Source organism: Sarcophilus harrisii, chromosome 2 (assembly GCF_902635505.1).
Source record: "Sarcophilus harrisii chromosome 2, mSarHar1.11, whole genome shotgun sequence".
NCBI lineage: Eukaryota > Metazoa > Chordata > Mammalia > Dasyuromorphia > Dasyuridae > Sarcophilus > Sarcophilus harrisii.
The window spans coordinates 177,140,416-177,161,157 of record NC_045427.1 but is presented as its reverse complement, the minus strand read 5'-3'; the positions used below and the strand labels follow the sequence as shown (position 1 = coordinate 177,161,157).

Genomic DNA, 20,742 nt, shown 5'->3' with positions numbered 1-20,742 from the left:
AAAATATTAGTTTTTTTTTTGGGGGGGCAATATGTAAGTTCCCTCAATTTGCATAATACCATCTCCTACTGTTCAGTCTGAACTTGACTAAAATGTTTGCAATCAGTGCAATTAATCACTCTAGAAAAATGCATTATTATGAGCCTTTCCCAGTAAGTAACTAATAGCAGAAACAAAGCCTTTTCCTTAAAGCCCTCTCTGCCTGATTCCTTTGAGAACTCTAGGTGTAGATACTATAAATGACTGCTTTAATGGTTCCATAACAGACTAAAATATAGCAAGTGATTTTTTTCCTTTTAATTTTTTTATTTCTAATAATAGCTTTTAATTTTCAAAACATATGCAAAGATAGTTTTCAACATTCATCCTTGCAAAACCCTATGTTCCAAGTTTTTCTCCCTCCTTTCTTCCACCCTCTCCTCTAGACAACAAGCAATCCAATATATGTTAAACATATACAATTCTTCTATACATATTTCCACAATTATCATGCTGCACAAAAAAAATCAGATCAAAAAGGAAAAAAATGAGAAAGAAATAAAAATTGTAAGCAAACAACAATAAAAGGAGTGAAAATGCTATGTTGTGATCCATACTCAGTTCCCACAGTCCTCTCTCTGGTAAATTTTCTCTCCATCACAAGGCCTGAATCACTTCATTGCTGAAAAAGAGCCACATCCGTCAGAATTGATCATCATTTAATCATGTTGTTGCCGTATATGTTCAGATTGTTTTACTTATTTGCTACATGTATTTAAGAAAATTTTTGGATATTATAAAGAAAAACTGGCTTAAAGGGAAACCACATACAGCTTCTTAAAATTGGGTAATTTAGGCTATCATTAGTTTTATGTTCTCTTTCCCTAATCCATTCTTCATGCCATTTATAGGTTAAGCTGCCTTATGCACAGGTTAGAGTGCACCACTGACCTAACATTACCTAACAAAGTCTAAATTCTAATAGCTTATGATTCAAGATTCTACACCCTGGCATCCCCTGTCTTGCTTGGCTTATAATATTCTTCAAATGATCTCATTTCAGTCACTCTGGTATGACTACTTTCCATCCCTCATCCAACATAGTTCAGTGCCTTTGTTCATGCTGTCTTATGTAAGGTGTTATGTGCTTTCTCTTAATCTCTACCTAGTGAATTCTTTTAGGTACCAACTCAAATATTATTTCCTCTAGAAAGTTTTACTTGATTATTACCTCAACTTCCATTTTAAAAAATGATTTCCTTCCTTTGAAGCTTTTTGTAATATTTTGTAAACTTCATTATTCCTATTATATACTCTGTTAAAGTCATATAATTATGATACCATTATAAAAGCAGTGCATGTTTCTTTTTATGTATTTTTCTTTTGATAATAATTTTTTCTTTTATTTTCAAAATAATTGTAAAGATAATTTTCACCCCTGCAAAAACCCCATGCTCCAAATTTTTCTCCTCCTTCTCCACTCTCCCCGCTGCAGGAAGCAATCCAATATAGGTGAAACATGTGCAATTCTTCCAAACATATTTCCACACTTGTTATGCATAATATAAAACATAAAATTACATAACATACATATACCATAACTTATTCAGTCATTCACCAACTGATTGACATCTACTCAGTTTCCAGTTTCTTGCCATTACAAAAAGAGCTACTACAAACATTTTTGCACATATGAGTCCTTTTCCCTTTTTTTTTTTATGCTCTCTTTGGGATACAGACCCTATAGAGACACTGCTGGATCAAAGGGTATATACACAGTTTGATAGTCCTTTGGATACAGTTCCAAATTGCTCTCCAGAATGGTTGAATCAATTCACAATTCCACCAACAATGTATTAGTGCCCCAGTTTTTCAACATTCTTTCAACATTTATCATTATCTTTGCCTGTAATCTTAGCCAGTCTGAGAAGTGCATAATATAAGACCTTGAGTCTTCCATCTTCACATTCATTGTTTTTTGTCTGTGTTGTGTTCCCTCAGAATGATATATGAATTTTTTAGAACAAGAAATTAGCTTTATATCTGGTTAGATTGTCCTTTCCTTTTAAAATGCAAAAAATAATTCTCTGACAAAAAAGTAGAATTCTTCATTTTTTTAAAAGTTTAATATCAATAATTATTCAACAACCATCTACTAAGCAATCACTATATAGCTAGTCAGAAAGTATTTATAAATGTGCCAAGTACATTCCAGTACTGATTTCAGAATTTAGATTACCAAGGGACAAATAAAATGATCTCTGTCTTCAAGGAATTATATTCTTTTGAAATTTAAATAATGAATATATGTGTCTGTGTGCTTGCATGTATGTAGGTATATACTTAAAAAAGAAAAATAAAATATTTCTTTAGTTGCAACTAAAATATTTTATAGATTGCTATTTCTTCTAGTCATGTTTTCCCAAACTCTTGCACTTTTAAAATCAAACATTTATTTTTAGATAATCTAAAAATTTATTTTAAAATTTGGCTAAGAATGTGGAAGTAATAAACTTATATTCACAAAAAAACCCTGATTTACAAAGCTTTCCTATTACTTAAACTAGCAATTTTTTAAATGTCAAGAACAGCAAAATTCTAACCCTTTGACTTCTGAACAATTGGATTCATTATATTGGTCCTGTTGTGCTTGAGGAACTACTTTTCACATTTTGGCATAGGGATGTGGGTTTGCAGGCTTGCTTGGTTTTCCCCTCTGAAAAGAGGGTTCGATTTTGCAATATACTGGTGAAATAGTGGCAAGCCATGCTAGGTTTCACTTCTGAGAGACTTAGCAATAACCCTCAGGTTGCTATAGAGTTACAAAAAAAAGAAAGAAAGTTTTGAAGAACATGATATTAAAAGTTGTAAATAACCTCAAGATTAATTTATTCTTACACAATATGTTACCTGCTGAAGTTCTAAAGTAGAAAAATATTATTTCTGATAAATAGAAATAATGGGGGAAACATTTTGGTGATTTAAAGGAGGTTTTGAAAGATTATTCTTCCTTAAAATTTTGAGTGTTATCTGGATAATTCAAGAAACCTGTTACTTTTAATTTCCTAGAAGTTTCAGGTGAAAGTTTTCCACAAAATTAACTGAATAATTGCTTTTGTTCCAGTGGTTTCATATTGTGAATTTAGACATGGCATATGCATGTTAGCATTAAAGGCATCTAGTGATTAATATAGCTCATGCCAGAAGAGTCTGATAATAAGTTCAAGTTACTTATTTGTTATTTAAAGGTACACATTTTTCATTCTCAAATTGGTTACTGCAAGACTTTTTCAATTGAAACTTTCTACTTCCTTTCTTCTGAGGTCTAAATAGTGCTACTAGTATCTCCAAAGTTAAATGACTAAAAGAAATTTTTCTTTTCCTTCCTTTTTCCCTCCTTTCCTCCCTCCCTCCCTCTCTCCATTTCTCCCTCCCTTCCCCACTTCTTCCTTCCCTCCCTTCCTCTTTCCCTCCCTCCCTTCCTTCCTTCCTCCCTTCTTCCCTCCCTCCCTCCTTTTTTCCTTTCCTCTCTTCCTCCCTCTTTCTCTCCCTCCCTCTCTCCCTTCTTCCTTCTTCTCTTCTTCCCTCCCTCCCTTTGTTCTTTCCCTCTCTCCAATTATTCTTCCTCCCTCCCTCTCTTCCTTCCTTCCTTTCCTCCCTTCTTCCTTCCTTTCTTCTTTCCTTCCTTCTTCCCTTCCTCCTTCCTTGTTCCCATCCTCCTTTCTCCCTTCCTCCTTTATTTTTTCCTTCATCTCTTCTTTCCTCCTCCTTCTTCCTCCCTCCCTCTTTCTTTCCTTTCTTTTATAAATCCTTTCCTTGCTTCCTTCATTTCTTCTTTACTTCCTCCCTTCCTCCTTCCTTCCTCTCATCCTCCTTTTTCCCTTCCTCCTTTCTTTTTTCCTTCCTCTCTTCTTCCCTCCTTTTCCTCCCTCCCTCTCTTCCTTCTTTCCTTTTTCTCTTCCTTCTTCCTTCCTTTCTTCTATTCTTCCTTCCTTCATTCCCTTCATTCTTCTTTCCTTCCTTTATTTCTTCCTTCCTTTCCTTCCCTCTTTCTTTCCTTCCTTCCTTCATTATTTTTTTCCTTCTTTCAAATTAATTGTAGAATGAAATATTAAAAGATGACAATTGATATATAGTAAGTTATATCTTTTCTAATTGGATATATTCCTGAAATGAAGGGTTTTTTTTCTTTTTGAGTCATTATGGAATACTTGTGTGATTGCTGTGAAGGAACAGCTATCCAAGAAGTACTTTACCAACATCATCACCACCCTACCCTCTAACTTTCTGGGAAAGTCATAGCTGAATCTTCTTAGACCATGATTGGATCTCTGCTTGGGAAGTTCTGTGTATGGACTTCCCTTCTGATCCCAACTTATAACTTCTCTGTTCGTTTACAGGGTTACAGACATAGGGCCAGTAGGGACTACTGAAGCAATCTAGTCCAACCCTCTCATTTTACAAATGAGAAAAGAGATATCTAGCAGTATTGTGTGACTTATCCAAATTCACAAAAGTATCAAGTGCTGCAAATGAGATTTGAATCTAGTATTTCTGATTCAATGCTCTTTCCATAGTTCCATGACTGTTTCTCCTGTTTATCTTGCTCATTTTCTCTTCTTTATCTCCTTTCCTCCCTCAGTTGTATGATTTCTGAAGCCTATATTCAAAGTGATTTGGTCTAACTATTGTAATGAACCTAGTATATTTCGTTCCGTGTGCAATACTTTTTTCTATTTGACTTTTATGGGTTTTTTTTTTTTACCTTTGTAATTTTTGTGGGTGGGCAGGGAACTCAGACTTGTGATTTCATCAGTATTTGAAATTCTCCAGAGATCATCAGCTCAACTGTAAATTTAGTCTTAAAGATTTGCTTGGAAGCATTTAGAGATTAATTGACTGACTTTCCTCAGGTCATATAGCTAATATGAGAGATAAGACTTAAATTCATATCTTCCTGTCTCAAAGGCCAGTATAACATATTGTGTTTAAAATTTAATACTGTTGGATCAACTAAGTGGTGCAGTGGATAGAGCACCAGCCCAGAAGTCAGAAGGACCTGAATTCAAATATGACCTCAATCACTTAACACTTCCTAGCTCTGTGACCCTGGGCAAGCCACTTACCCCAACTGTCTCAGCAAAAAAAGAAAATAATAATAATACTGTTTTCAATATAGTGCTGTTTTAAAACATGGTTAAAACAAAAAAAAATTTTAAATACCATGGCTTTTGAATTTTAAAATTAAAAAATTTATCTATTTTAATAATTAATTGCTCTAACCCACAAGTTACAAATGGAAAAAAAGTGTCAAAAATGTGTTTATTTAGTGTATGTGTCCATGTGTGTGCATGTATGTGCATGTGTGTGTTTGTCTGTGTGTTTGTGAGAGAAAGAGAGAGTTTCAGCCTTTATCAACACACTTTTTTTCCATAATTTTTTTTAAATTTGGTGAGGAATATGTGTAGGAAAATCATACCAATCAGCAAATTGCAGTTTACAGAATTAATTTTTCAACTATGAGACTACTTTCTGGCTTGATACATTCCCTAGGAGAATTCATAGTGGATTATAAAGTAACCTGAGGGACAAATATAGTTAGGTAAGCTCTTGAAATGTATTAGGGGAAAGGAAAGAAGAATGGAGATAGACCAAGAAATAGACCAAGAATAGACCATTGTTTGAATCTGAGTTCTTGAACCTTTCAAAGAAAAATTTGAAAGATTTGTATGAACTGATTCAGACTAAAGTAAGAAGAAGCAGGAGAACAATTGATAACAATGAATAGATACATGACAAAGACAAATAATTTTTAAAGATTTAAGAGCTCTGGTCATCATATTTTGACCAATCACAGTTCCAAAGGGTTGATTAAGAAGCATGCTTCTCCCTCTTCCAGACACAAGTGTGAAGATTGAGATATAAACATTTTTGATATGGACAAATTGAGAATTCATTTTGCTTAATACATATTTGTTTAAAAGGATTTTTTAAAACATTCTCTTGAATAGTTGGAAGAAGGGGAGAAAATAGATTTTTGTTAATTAAAAATTTTAAGTCTTTTAAAGTTGTTTGGCTTTACATTATTGTTATTGTTTAGATTGTTATCCTTCGTCTGTTCATTACAATTTGCACCAGTTCATATACATCTCCCAGGTTTCTCTTCATCCATTTTGTTATTTTTTAATGGTATAATAGCATTCTATTCCACTCATTTACTAATTTGTTCAGTTATTCATAAACTAAGGGACATTCCCCTAATTCTGGTACATTGCAAGTACAAAAAGAGGGATTATAGTATCTTTATATTAATAGATCTTTTTTCCTTTATTAATTTCTTTGGTATACAGACCACACCTGCTAGAGATATATTTAAAGAACAGTTTAGGTAAATTGGAAGTATAGTTCAAAATTGTTTTCCAGAATGCCTGGTCTGGTTCATAGCTTCACCATTAATGTGTTTTCCCATAGCCCTACAGTATTTATCATTTTCCTTTTCTATCAGTTGTTCTATCTGATGGATGTGAGATACAACCTCAGAGATGCTTCAATTTGCATTTTTCTAATTATTAGTTATTTTGGAGCATTTTTTCTGTGGATATTAAAATAAATTAGTTTTTTTCCCCTTAGGAAAGTACTTCCTTGTGTCCTTTGCGTATTTATCACTTAAGGAACAACTCCTGTGTTTTATAAATAAGAAAATTGAAGCCCAGAAAAATGAAATTATTTGCCAAAAAATAACAAAAAAATAGTGTCAGAACTGGGATTTGATCTCATTTTCTCCCATCTTTAAGTCTAGTTGTTTTTCTACCATGTTATCCTTGAATATACTTGTCTTTGGTAATCATGATAGAATTTAACTTTTTAAAAATATGGTTTTTAAAAATTTTTTATGCATGGTGAGTCATTTAGTAGTAGGCACAAAACATTCTATAAATAAGAACAAAGTCTATGATTCAGGGATTCCTTATAGCCATGAGTGTGCTCATTCATTCATTTTCATTGACTAACCATATGAAATTTGCATTTCTCTTTCTAGTTTCTTCAGGAAAATTATGCAAATATGATAAAGTTTACATAATGGAAAACAAAGGTTTTAAAGTTTAAAAATCCAAGAGTTTCTGTGAGTTTATCGTTATTTTCATTTACATAAATAAGGGATTAGATTCTGGAAGAGCTGGATTCAAATCATTCCTCTAACATTTAATTGTGTGAACATATTCAAGTTATATCCACTTCTGTAAGCCCTAGTTTCCTTAACTGAAAAGTGAGTAGAATAATCTTTAGAATCTAACTCAAAGAACTACTTTCAGGCTTAAATGAGATAAGATATGTAAAATACTTTGAAAGCTTTAAAGTGTTATATAAATATTAATTATAAGTAATAATATTGCACTTAATTCTGTTTAATTCAACAAACATGTATTTATGTCTTATTGTTTGCAAAAGCATTGGACTAGGTACAATAGATACCAAGATGAAAAATATCCCCAAGGAGCTTACATTCTACTTAATGTAGGTTCCTCCTGAGGTACAGGATGGGGCAGGGGGCAGATGGCATATTTGATTATTTGGGAGAGCAGAGAAGAGATGAAGTACTGGGACCCTGCTTTAAAAGAAGCTAAATGTTCTATGAGATGTTCTATGAGAAGGGAGAGTATTCCAGGGGAACCACCTCTGTTTTGACATAAAATGGTTTATTTGTTACTCTTTAAACTGCATCGTTTAATTGATAGAATTGTTAGGTGTATTCATTTGAATGACTAAATCCAAAGTTTATGTCAAGCTGGAAGTTGTGCTTGACCTTATTTTAAATAACCTTTGTATCAATGACATAGATTTTCAGATTACAAAAAGTTGGGATGGATATCTAACAAGGGATGAAAGAGAATCCAAAAAAGATCTTAATAGTCAAATCATTCATTAGCATTGATAAACTCTTTTAATACATATAGATCTTGAAATTCACTAACAGCTCCAGATGTTTTCTATATAGCATCATACAGAACTGGACGGGAGTTTAAAGGTCAACTAATTCAAACCTTTCATATTATAGGTATGGAAATTGAGGCCCAGACCCTTACTGAACTGTTCCGGATCAAAAATTGTGTAAAATGCAGAGCAGAATTCAAACACAGGTTCTCAGATGCCAAATCCCTTCTCTGTTCCATTATACCATGCTGTCTCTGGTTCATGATATAGGAAGTTCCTAAAGCTAAGTTTTTAAGAAAAAATTGAATTTAAGCATGCAGAGAACAAGCTATCTTTATCTTTTGGCATGGGAAACATCATGAACAAAGGTATAAGAGTGGGAATGTGTGTTCAGGAAGCAATAAATAGACAAATTTTGCTAAAATGAAAGTTTCCAGTAGGAAAGTGATGAGTTTGGAGAAACATGATGTTTTTTGCAAGGTTTTGAATGCTACACTAAGGAATTTGGACTCTATTTTGTAATTCTTTGAAGGTTTTTTTAAGGGGGAAAGATGGAAGGAAGGGCTTAAAGTACTAGCATTCTAATTTCTCTTCAAAGTAAAATGGACTAGGACATACTTTCTTAGACAATCATAGGTGACAGTTCAATGGAAATCCAGGATTTTAGAGTTAGACAATTTGAAATTTAAGTCCCAATTGTTCCACTTAGTAGCTTCCATTTGAAGGCTCTCTAAGCCTCAGTGTCCCTTATCTGTAAATCAGGAATAATTCTTATTCTGCTCACCTTATAGGGTTGCTATAAGATTTAAAAGATGAGTATAAAGTGTTTTATAAACATATCATGTTATATGTATGAGCTACTAGTATTTTTTAAACAGTTCTCAAATGATTTCTTTTCTCATTCTCTGTGTTGCCTGCCATTTTCCCCTGTTCCTTGCCTCTGCTAGGCTGCAGCTACTAGTCGCCTTTGGAATTTGGATCTTTTGTCTTTCTTCATCTTCTGGAATTCAGGATGATTTCTGTGAGCTGGGAAAGCTCCAAGGATAAACTTTTGAAGCATATGAGTGCTGCTATGATTATAAAGCAATTTTTAATTATACTAAGTGCTGTCAGCTTTTGAAAATAAGAAAATAATAAAGTAACTTTATATTGAACTTCAGGGATCTAATTTTCCAACAAACACAGAATTGTCTTTAGTGGTAAAATCCTGACTACATCCATCCCACCCAACTCCCCTTAATCAATAAACTTTAGTGACTGCCTATTATTTCCAAGATCAAATATAAAATTCTTAGTTTGTATTATAAGCCGTTTATAACCTGGTTCCATCCTACCTTTATAGTCTTCTTACTCTTTACTCCATCACTCTCTCCACACACTTTACAAGTCAGTGATACTGTCCTTTCTGTTCCTCACATTCCATCTTTTGGCTCCATGCATTTTCATTGGCTGACCCTCCATGTCTAAAACACTTTTCCCATCTCATCTCCACCTCCTGGCTTTGCTGGTTTCCTTTAGGTTTCAGCAAGAATACCATCTCTTTACGACTATCTCCAATTGACTTGGTATACATCTTGTGTCTGCATAGTTGTTTTGCATCTTGTTCTCTCTCTTAAAATGCGAAGCCATGAGAGCAATCCTCAACTTAATAAATTCTTGTTGAGGAGTTCCAGGGCTGGAGCCAAGATGGTGGAGTAAAGTCAGGAAGCTGCTAGAACTCTCCCAGTTTACCCAGAAGACCTCATGAAACTGAGCCTCTGAAAAGAGTCTAAAGGAATGAAACCCCTCTCCAGCTCAAGATAAAATGAAAAAAACTTCAAGAAAGGTCAGTCTCACTGGGGTGAAAAGGGTGTCCAGACCAGGTCAGATACACTTTGGGAAAGCCAGTGAGAGGGTCTTGATCACAGCAGATCAGCAACTAAGATCCTCAATCCTTGCTTAGTAGTGGAGCAAATCAGTGCAGCAGCTTTCAGTCCCAGCTTAGAAAGCAAACTCAGGGAAACAAGGCTGTTTCCTGAACAGAGCAGACAAAGTTACCCCTGCAAACCTAAGGGGCCGTGTGCTCAAACCCAAAGCTGCACAGGAAGCTTGGGAAGTGTTCCCCCTTTACCCCAAGATCAGAGCTTCACCAAAAAAAAAAAAAAAAAAAAAAAAAAAAAAAAAAAAAAAAAAAAAAAAAAAAAAAAAAAAAAAGCTTCACCACCAAAAGAAAAGGAAAGAAAATGAGCAAGAAACAGAAAAGAACTTTGACCATAAAAAGCTACTACAGTGACAAGGCTGATCAAAACACAACTTCAGAGGAAGACAATGGTAGAAGAAATCTGAATGAGTGAGATAAATTAGTGTCAACCCCAAAGAGACTTCTTGGAAATACTTATAAAAGACTTAAAAGGAAAATGAGAGGTAGAAGAAATAATGAGAAAAGAAATGAGAGGTATATAAGAGAAAGTCAGCAGTTTGGAAAAAGAAGGGGAAAAAATGTCTGAAGAAAACAACCCTTAAACAGTAGAATAAACCAAATGGAAAAAGAGATGCAAAAGATAACTGAATAAAATCACACATTAAAAACTATAACAGAGCAAATGGAAGCTAATGACTTTTCAAGCCTGCAAGAATCAGTCAAACTAAAAAGAATGAATAAAATGGAAGAAAATGTGAAATACCTCATTAGCAAAACAGCCAACTTGGAAAATAGGTCCAGAAGAAACAATTTGAAAATTATTTGCCTGCCTAAAGGCCGAGACCAAAATAAAATAAAATAAAATAAAAAAAGAGCCTGGATTGCATTCTACAAGAGATCATTAAGGAAGTTCTAGAAACAGAGGGGGAAATACTCATTGAAAGAATCTATCCATCACCTGAATCTAAATCAACACATGATGTGATCATTTCTGTTTTCTGGTTTTTTTTTTTATCTCTCCCATGGCTTTTCTCTTTTGTTCTGATTTTTTTCCCCCAACATGATTTATAAAGCAATGTATATTAAAGATAAATAAATTTACTACAATAAAAATTAAGTAAGTAAATTCTTGTTGACAGTCTAATAGTTTTAACTAGTCATTAAATCATTGAAGATACCTACTGAATACTGTGAAAATATAGTTGCTTACTTTGTATTGTACACTAATAAATCATACATACTCCTTAAAGTCCTATAGATATATATTTTTAAAAGATCAACTTCTTATGAAAAAGGTATAAAGTAAAAAACCTATGGGAAATTTCTACTTCTAGAAGTGTCATACAAGGGACCTGTATAAGCATTAAGCATTGGGGTTTTTTCCATTTCTTATATTTTTGTCATTCACTTTCATTTTATCAGAACCATCTGGAGGCCCATCAAGAGGAGGGAATGGTGATCTCTCACATGGCAGTTGCTGGAGTTGGCATCTGGATTGCCTTTACATCTGGATCTACTCTCCGTCTTTTTCACACAGAGACACTAAAACATCTCCAGGACATTAACATAGCTACTCCTATTTACCATATGTTGTCAGGTAACTACTTTGCCTTTTTTTCCGCTTGTTTGTTTTTAAGTGTGATTGTGTTTGCTTCTGTGGGGTGATGGTTTGTATATCCTAATGAGCTGAATAACAAACTTCACTCTGTTCAGTAGGATCTCTTCAATTACTGAATAGTAGCACTGAAATACTACAAAATTTCCTCCTGCTACTTGGAGAGCTCTCTTTCAATAAATCAAACAAGAATTTATAAAACAATGATTGTATTCAAAATGCACACTGTGTTAGAATTTGACTGAGAGACCAATTTTAACTGATATGTCATCCTCGCCCTCCTGGAGCTCATAGTATGATAGAGGGCATGAGAGACCATCATAGATCACTGTAACATAATATTACATAAGCAGTTAGGGAGTCATGGGACAAAATACTATTTAGGATCAGAGGGAAAGGTAATTATAAACTTAGAGGGTAAATGAAGACTTATGGAAGTATTCAGTGCTTAAAGAAGGGGAAAGAATTCATCAGGCAAAGAAGAAGAAAGAGTTAGATGGGGAACATTATTAGGAGGGGCATGGAATCAGGAGGCTTAAGATTGGGACATAGAAGTATGAAATTTTGTAGGTTGAGGGAGCTCTTGGTTAATAACTTTCTCAGTGACTCAAAGCAGAATTTTCTCTTCAATTTCTACACCTTCTTTTTAACTTGTAGTCTTAGAGAATTGCCTAGGAATACTGAAAATCTAAATAAATATGTTTCTTGCCCAAGGACACAGTGACAGTGGGTATCAAAGGTTTTTCCTAACTTGGAAGCCAACTCTAATTCCTCACGTTACTCAAAACTAATAGAGGGGAATAATATGAGAAAAAGCTTGAAAGCCTGAATGTTTCCACAATATGGAGAGGCAATAAATGTCAGGCAAAGGCATTAGAATCTTACTTGGTAAACACCAGGGAACCATTGCATTGACATGACCAAATCAATGCATATAAATTATTTTTATCTAGTACAGAATATGAATTAGTTGAGGAGATGATAAAGGGGAAGCAGGAAGACTTGTTGAGAGGTTATTATGATAAACTAGAAGGATGGAGATGAGAAGTTGCAGTTAAATGACAAAGTTAGAAGCCAGACAATAGAAAGTTAAGATGAGAATGAGTGGAAAGGATGTGGTAGAATGAATAACTTAGCCACAAAAAGAGGAGAAAAGATATAAGACAATAGCTGAAGAGGAAATGGGATCATTTCTTCATGTAGGAGAAGGGCTCCTTGACAAGGAAGACAAGGCTCCCTCATCATGTTTATAAGAAGAGAAATTGTGGGAAGGCAGTTAAGTGATGTCCTATAAGGAGAAGAGAAGAAGAGGGAGGTCTTGGTGAATTACGTCACTTTTTTCAGTGAAATAGGAAGCAAAAGTCTCAGCTGAGGGAGTGAGGTAGGGGATGGAGAATTTTGGGAGATTAGAGGAGGGAAGAAAACCTTTTGAAAAATCATTGTGGAAAATTGTGACTTGATTAGAAAAGTATAAAAGAATTGCCTTGCTTCAGGGAAGATCCAGTTGAGATTATGTAACATAAATTTGTAGTGGACCTAGTTTGCATAGTTTTCTTGATTTTTCTTCACCTTGATTAAGTTGTATGTCAGAATGAACAAAGGCAGCAGTTGGTGGGAATAATTCAAGGCTGAGGCTTGACAGGGCATGTTTAGCAGTAGGTTAAGGGATGCAAGAGAAGGGAATAATAGGAAGTAGAGCTCATAACAGAGTTTTAGAACAATTTTTATTTCTGTATAACAGTTTACCATGGATCATCATCCTTTTAATAAAAAAAAAATGTCTTTTGTGGGTGTATGTTTTACACTCTTGATTATTGAATTTTGTTTTTTTTTTATCTTTGTATAGCTTCAAATGAAAAATGAGTTTCCTCAGTAAAAAATGACCATTACCACTCCACCCCATTTCTGCCAGAGCCATTTTTTTATATTCCAATTTTTGGGTTTTTTGTATTGTCTTGACAATGTCAAGATTTTTTTTTTCTTTTTAGCAGTAGTTAGCAGTAGTTGTTTGTTTGTTTGTTTAGACCAGTCTTTTTGAAGTTCTTAAAAGCTGAAGAAATCTACATTGTACTATAGTTTCCAGGACTTTCTGAAGACTTTTGCTTCTTTTGTGAGAATTAGTTAAATTAGTGAGCCTATTTTAAATCAATATTTTTTCAGCTATTGGTGTTGTTTTCCATTTTTAAAACTTTATGTACTCACTCCTATCATGTGCATGATTGATCCTTGAAATACTTCATTTCCCCATACCAGTAAATACTGTCGTCTTTTTCAGTTATTGAAAAATAACAATTTAGCATATTTTCTTGTAATATTAGAATTAAAAATAAAATGGTAATGAGACATGTATGTTCGGCATGAAATTGAACACTTACTTATCAGAGAGTTAAATAAGATGGAGAAGTCAGGTTAATCCAGTTTTGTTTGGTCAATCAGACAATTATAGTTGGTTATTTATGCTCATATATGGTGTTCTCAAACTATACAATTTATACTTAATTTCTATTACAAAACAAAACCATATCAAAATCATTAACTTATACCACAGTCAATGTCTGATGAAGAATTTGAACCTAGGTCCTGCCTCCAAATAAAGTGCTCTTTCTAATGTCCTTTTGATAATTAAGTTAAATATAATTCAGTTTCTGTAAACTTCTTGGCACCACATTAGCTGCCTTGGGGTGGTCTCACTTTTCAGGAAGCTTACATTCTAGTTTTCAAAAAGCAGGAAAGCCTACAGGCATCATAGTAAAAATCTATATAAGATACTCAAGAGGCAATTTAATTAGTAGCATAAGAACTGATTCTGGTAAACATAAAAATATTTGCCCACAAGGGGAATCATTATAATAGACTTTATTGGCAACCTAGTCAAGGATGAGGGTGGAGAGGAATACTTCTGGGTGGTAGGAGACCATTACCATTGTTTTGCTAAGTACTCTTGCAAAACTGCCACAACTTCTCTGTCCTTTGGATTTCCCATCTGTAGAATGGATAATACTTTTCATTTGTCTATTTCATGAGGATTTGTGGTGATGAAATGAGATAATTATGTAAGCATTTTCTGAAAGGATCCACAGAAGTTCTTTACTTGGCTATTAAGATTCAAAAGGCACTAGAGATTTATGGAAAGACGTTTGTTATCCAATACAGATGTTAATCACAGAGAAAGTGGAAAAGTTATTTGAGAAATGAACTCCATTCTTTCTGTTTAAATTAGTTTTCCCAGTGCATGTTGATTTTAATGCTGCATCATTTTTACAGAATATTATTTCTTATTGAAGAAAAAAGAGTATGTACCTTTTTTCTATCTTTATTTAAAATGCATTTCTATACTTTTTTTTGAGATCAATAGATGTTCTTACTGTACAAGATAGTAAGTTAGATATTTACTTCTAGCAGTAGCTACCCTTGGACAAAGAAGACTAATGTTACTCCAGAACAATACCCTCATGCCTTGTCACCATATCAAATTAGTCTCCAAATTACTGCTTTTATAGTCAAAATGCTATAAATTATGTAAGATTTAAGAAGGAAAATTTTATTAGCCAAGACCTCAAGAAACCACATTTTAAGCCTGAGATATATTTTAATTTTTCAGGGGAAAAAATCCCCTGCATGTTTTCATAAGTCTGTGAGATAATAACCAAAAAGGGTTATGAGTCAAGAAAGTAGGAGGTTGCTATAATGAAAATGATGAGATGCAATGGGAGCTTAAAACACAAAAGTTGAAAATCCTTTATTAAGCTGTAAGTAGTATCTGTGGGTAGGTATCTGCAGAAAAAAAAAAGAAAAGGAAGTTCAAAATTTTAATTAAATTATCTGACTGTTATTGGAACTTTGAAAAGTGAGTTTAAATATGTGATAAAAAGGCAAGGTTACTCACACAGATGGAGTTGTTTTTTGGATAGTAGAAAGGTCCAAAAATATCTCCTAGATTATCTAGCCCTCATGTCAAAAATGCTCCTGTAATACGTTTTTGAGCATTAAGATTCTCTAACAGGAAGCATGGTATGATGCATAGAGAGCCTGCTTAAGCCTTGCTTAACCTCAGAAAACCTGGGTTCATGTCCTGATTATGACACATAGGGATTGTGTGACCATGGGTAAATCAATTCACGTCTTAATCCCCAAAGAATACTAAGACTTTAAGATGTGGAACAGTTTTTAGAACTCCTTAGACAGACTATATCAGGTTCAGAAGAAAAAAAAAAAGTTTCTGTAAAACTCCTCTGCAGAAATGTAAATCCCTTAAAGGGAGGATACTTTGAGGTGACTTCAATTAGTGACACATTATTGAGGATTAAATTATCAGGTACTCTTTGGTTGAGATGCTGCCTAAAAAGGAAGGTGGGTCTTAACACAGTGACATAGTGGGAAGTTCTGTGTACCCAAGCTATGACACAAAAGCCCCAAAGCAGTTGGAAGAGGAAACTATTAAAAAGGAGAAATGGAATGGTATCAAGTACAAGTTTTGTGTATTTCACAGACTTGCTGAGGGCTGACCCTCTGTTATGAAACATGTTTTGTTGACCTTGAAGTTGGTGATACAATTTAGGCATTAACAAATACCAGAGATGGCTCTTTAGCAGCCTTAATGAATTCTCAGCTATTTTGGTGGAAGAGAAAAAATAAAGTATTGGAATTGCATGCAAATTATTTCTTCTTTTTATACCCACAAATTTATTTACAGTCTTCACTGGTATAAAAGCATACTTACACTTTGCAACGGTCCTTGAAGTAAATGTTTTCACTGAACACACATGTTAGTGAAATGAATGTTTGCTATTAGGACCTCTGTGTAAGTTGTTGGGATAAAGCCAAAGTAAATTCTTGTTTTGCCAAAACATGCATTTATTTTCCACTTCATGAAAATAGTTTATTTTGCCTATATATCAAAAGGTCAGATCTTTAGGGAACACAGGGAATGAGATACCATAGCAGTGACAAGCAGTCCTATAAACCTAGCAAATGGGTGGGTGGGCAGGTGGGGGTTCAAGCTATTCAGTGGCTCACCCATTCCATCTGGCCCAGCTCTTGTGGAGTTGGAACCCATGTTCTAGTTGACATCACTCTTGTCTTTCCTACCATGGTTGCCATGGTTTTCAGATTCCTAACAGGCTAGCAGCAGAAGTACTGCTGAAAACTTCCTAGTCAAGGCTTTGTACCACCTACAGGATTTTAATCAATCACTTTCCACTTCTGGTTAGGGAGAAAAGGGCGACATTTTTTAAAGCAAGTGTGGGAGGGATTTTTTAAATTGTCATAAACACTTTTGTGTATATGCATTTCAAAAGCATATTTTCCATATTTTAAATTGTAATTTAAAAATAATGTCCTTAGCTAAACATTAGCTATCAATCATTAGCCAGTTTTTTTCATGTCCTAAAACAGACACTGAGAATGATTACTCTTATGATTGGACTCAATTGTTGTAATTTAGTCCAATTTATTCATTTAAAAAGGTATAATTATTGTTAGGGTTTTTGTGCTAGATCATCACATTAATTTCTTAATATATAAATTTTGTTTATTCATTGGCTGAGCTAAATGTTTTTGTTATTGCTGTTATTTAGTCACTTTCAGCTGTGTGCAATTCTTCATGATCCCATTTGGAGTTTTCTTGGCAAAGATACTGGAATGGTTTGCCATTTCCTTCTCCAGCTCATTTTATAGATGAGGAAACTGAAATGAACAGGAATTAAGGATCTTGCCCAGGGTTATACAGCTAATAAGTGTCTGTGGTCAGATTTGAACTCAGGAACATGAGTCTTCCTGATCTTGGGCCTTTCTCTATATCTAATTAGCTGCTCCGAGCTAAATATAACAAAGATTTTAAAAAGAGAGAAAATCAACTAGCAAACCAATCAGTATATAGACAATATGTAATAATATATGCAAAGTTCAACACCTATAGTTCCCAATACTATAATGAAAGGGTGGAAGTATATTTTTATATTTTCTCAATTTTTCTCCAGGGCCAACCTTGGCTATTCTAATTACATAAGATGAGTTTGACTTCTGTTATTTTTCTTTATGTTATAGTAGTTTTTGTGTATGTTAGATTTCCTACTGCTTCTCTGAATTATTCATATTCTTTGTTTCTTTTGGCGCATGAATATTCCATTATATTCATGTCCCACAATTTGTTTAGTGATTCCCTAATCTATGAATGCATACTTTGTTCCTAGTTCTTTGCTATTACCAAAGTACTGCTTTGAATATTTTGGTGTACTTCAAACCAGAATTTCTTATTAAAGAAATTATTTAAACAAATTATAATTAAAGAATTATTTTGGTGTACATCAAACCAGAATTTCTTTCTGTCTTTAATTTCCTTGAAATGTTAAATACTTAGGAGTACCAGCCCCATCACTCTATATGTGAGGCATATAGACCCAGAAAGGTGTTGCAGATCATCTAAGTATTTAGTGAAGAGCAAAGATTTCAACTAGAGATACTTACCTTGCACAAAGTAAAAATCATGACACAATTTTTCAGTCTTTGAGAAATAGACTTGGAAACTTCAATAAGTTATTTCTGTTTATAGTATAGGGTTATAAACTGATCAAAGAAGCATTCATTATTTTCCCTGCCTTTTTGTCTAATATCCTTATCCTTTATGTTCCTATTTCCCTAGGATGGTCCTAATAAAAGTATAGTTTTGAAATATGATCATATCTCTAAAATATTATAATGAGTATGTATTTATGATATATCTATATCTGTAAGTGAATTTGTAGCTGCTTAGGTTAGAGATTGCATAAGGGTAACTTCCTTTATTTCAGAATAATAGCATGGAATTCCTGAAAACCTATACAGAGTAGAAAGAGATTGTAAAGATAATATTTTCTATGTATCACATAAGTACAGCATACATTCCATTTGTTTCCATTGAGTTTTCTACCACAAAATAGACAAGATGCTAGGTTTTTGGAGAATAGCTTAAAGGCTATTATGGAGACATAAAATTGAAGCAGGAATGAGAGGTAAAAATTTTCTTACATCAAAAAAAAGGAAAAATTTAAGTGGGAATAACACTGGGCATGTCATAAAAAGAATCAAAATCTAATTTATAAAGTGACTTCTTATATAGCCAACATTTATTCAAGCTGTCTTCTGTGTTACAATGAGGTCTATATCTAAAATAATAATATATTTTCCATAATTTACTTAAAAATAAAATTCATCCACCCATGTTTATCACTGTCCAGCAGTTGTGATTGTTACTAAATCTTATTTCCTCTGTAAGTAGCAAGAAAATTCAGATAACAAGCAATAAACATCCAAATGAAACAAATGGCCAGGGCTGAATAGTAAAACCCTAGCTTAGAAAAGAGAACTAACTTTAATGCAATCCTATTTACCATATCCTATAAGCTATCAGAAGATATATTCTGAAGTAGCTGTTTCTTGGTTTTCTATTTACTACAGGATTTCAAAGGTTAGTCGTAAAGACCTATTTAATAGGAAACATATTTCTGAACATGATATTTAGTCTTAAGAAAATTGTACTTGATTTTCAAATGTAAATGTTGTTCCCAGAATTTACATTTAAAATAATTGCCAGTAATTTATCATTTCATTATCCATTGATACTATTCTAAGAACTATATACCTCAAAATAAGAAAACTTGATAAATGAAAGGCAATGAAATTTAATTTATGAGACTAATTTTAATTAGAAAATATATACCTTTTCATGTCCAAGTCAGATAGGACTTAGGCTGATCTTTTTGGGCTTAGAGTCAATTTATGTTTCATTTTTCTCATGATAGTAACTAGAGGATATAAACATTTCTGATCCTCTTGGTCTCTGGTGTCATCTTAAATCCATAATTATCTTGGTCTGTCAGAGAGTTGATAAAAATGACTAATTCAGCATTTCTAAGATAAAGTTCTCTCCATCTCAATTTTGATTCATATTTTGGTATGAGTGCAAGAAGGTACATTTTATTTTCATCAGTACTTGACATACTTTAATTTACTTTATTCATTTAAAAAAGAAGAAAAAAATTATATTTCAAGAATGCAGGAGGGAGATTAAAACCTCTGTCATTTCCAGTACAAGAGTTTTTGACCATTTCAGTCATCATCAAATCAACAAGCATTTATGAAGTGTTTTATATGAGGCACTGTGCTAAGCCCTAGGATACAGAGTCAGACAAAATAATAGTCCTTTCTTTCAAGTTGCTGACTATCTAGAGGAGACAATAAGCAAACAGCAGGTACAAATGAAATATTTACAGAATAAAATTGTAAGTAATCTGAGGGAGAAGATATTAAGTAGTACTAAAGAGAATTAGAAAAGGTTTCTTACTAAAGGGAGAATTTTAGTTGTGTCTTGAAGGAAATCAGGAAGAAGACTTGATAAAAGAAATACCAGACATGGGGGACAGCCACTAAAAATGCTCAGTCCAAACATGGTGGTGGTTGTTATTTGTTCATCCTTCTTAAAGAATACCATGACATCAGGGAGGGGATGCTATGATAGACAAATGAATTGGATTTAGGTGAGGGAGGCTGTGCAAGGTTACCAGCCTCACTTTCCCCTGTAGGTCCTTTTGGGTCCAGTGACCAGATATAGATCAGGATGACTGAAGATGGCCCTGGATGACATGGGAGACCTGGGTCTTTTTAGGCTAAAATCTTCAACAGGTCTCAGTTTAATTGAGGTGGAACCATTCAATGGAATTAAGGATAAGTAACGATTGAGGCAAAGAATCTCTTTCAACTAGTCCAAAAAAAAATCTAAATAAATGAATGAATGAATCTGGGAGGGGAAGACTCTCAAGGTTTCTGGCCTAAGCAGAAATGACTGCTATTTAACATTCAATTTGAGTCTATCAGGACCCAAAGAATGACCAAATTGAGCTTGGCCTCGGACCTGGTAGTGGCCTATGAGAATCAGATTGATTTTGGTTTTAGGCATGGTCCTTAAGAAAGAAATCTAGTCAATAAAAAAAGAAAAAAAAGGCATTAAAAGACAAAAAAATTAGAAAAAGACCAGATTATGAAGAGTTTTGAACACCAAACAGGATTTTATATTCTGTTCTTGAGATAATAGGGAAGCAAAAGAGCTTCTTGAAAATGGGGAAGAGAGGTCAAATGATTATACTTGGCATCTTTAAGGAGATCACTTCAACTATCAGGAGTGGGAAGAGACAGCTGGAGAACAACCAGCAGCAGTCCAATAGGTGTAAGGTGATAAGATCCCACACTATGATGATAGCAATGTTAATGAGAGAAGAGGGTATATATGAGAGGTGTAATGAATGTAGAATTGACAGGACTGCAGCAAATTATATATAAAGAT

General features: G+C 33.7%; 1 protein-coding gene across 3 annotated transcripts in view; it reads left to right on the top strand.

The window, feature by feature from the left end:
- Positions 1 to 20,742, top strand: part of ARHGEF10 (Rho guanine nucleotide exchange factor 10) — a 215,807-nt gene that overhangs the window by 188,064 nt on the left and 7,001 nt on the right. For all 3 annotated transcript variants that reach the window (XM_023494669.2, XM_012539906.3, XM_023494668.2), the window contains one exon: positions 11,234 to 11,408. In XM_023494669.2, the coding sequence (XP_023350437.1) occupies positions 11,234 to 11,408 (175 nt within the window). The remainder of the gene's footprint in view (positions 1 to 11,233; positions 11,409 to 20,742) is intronic.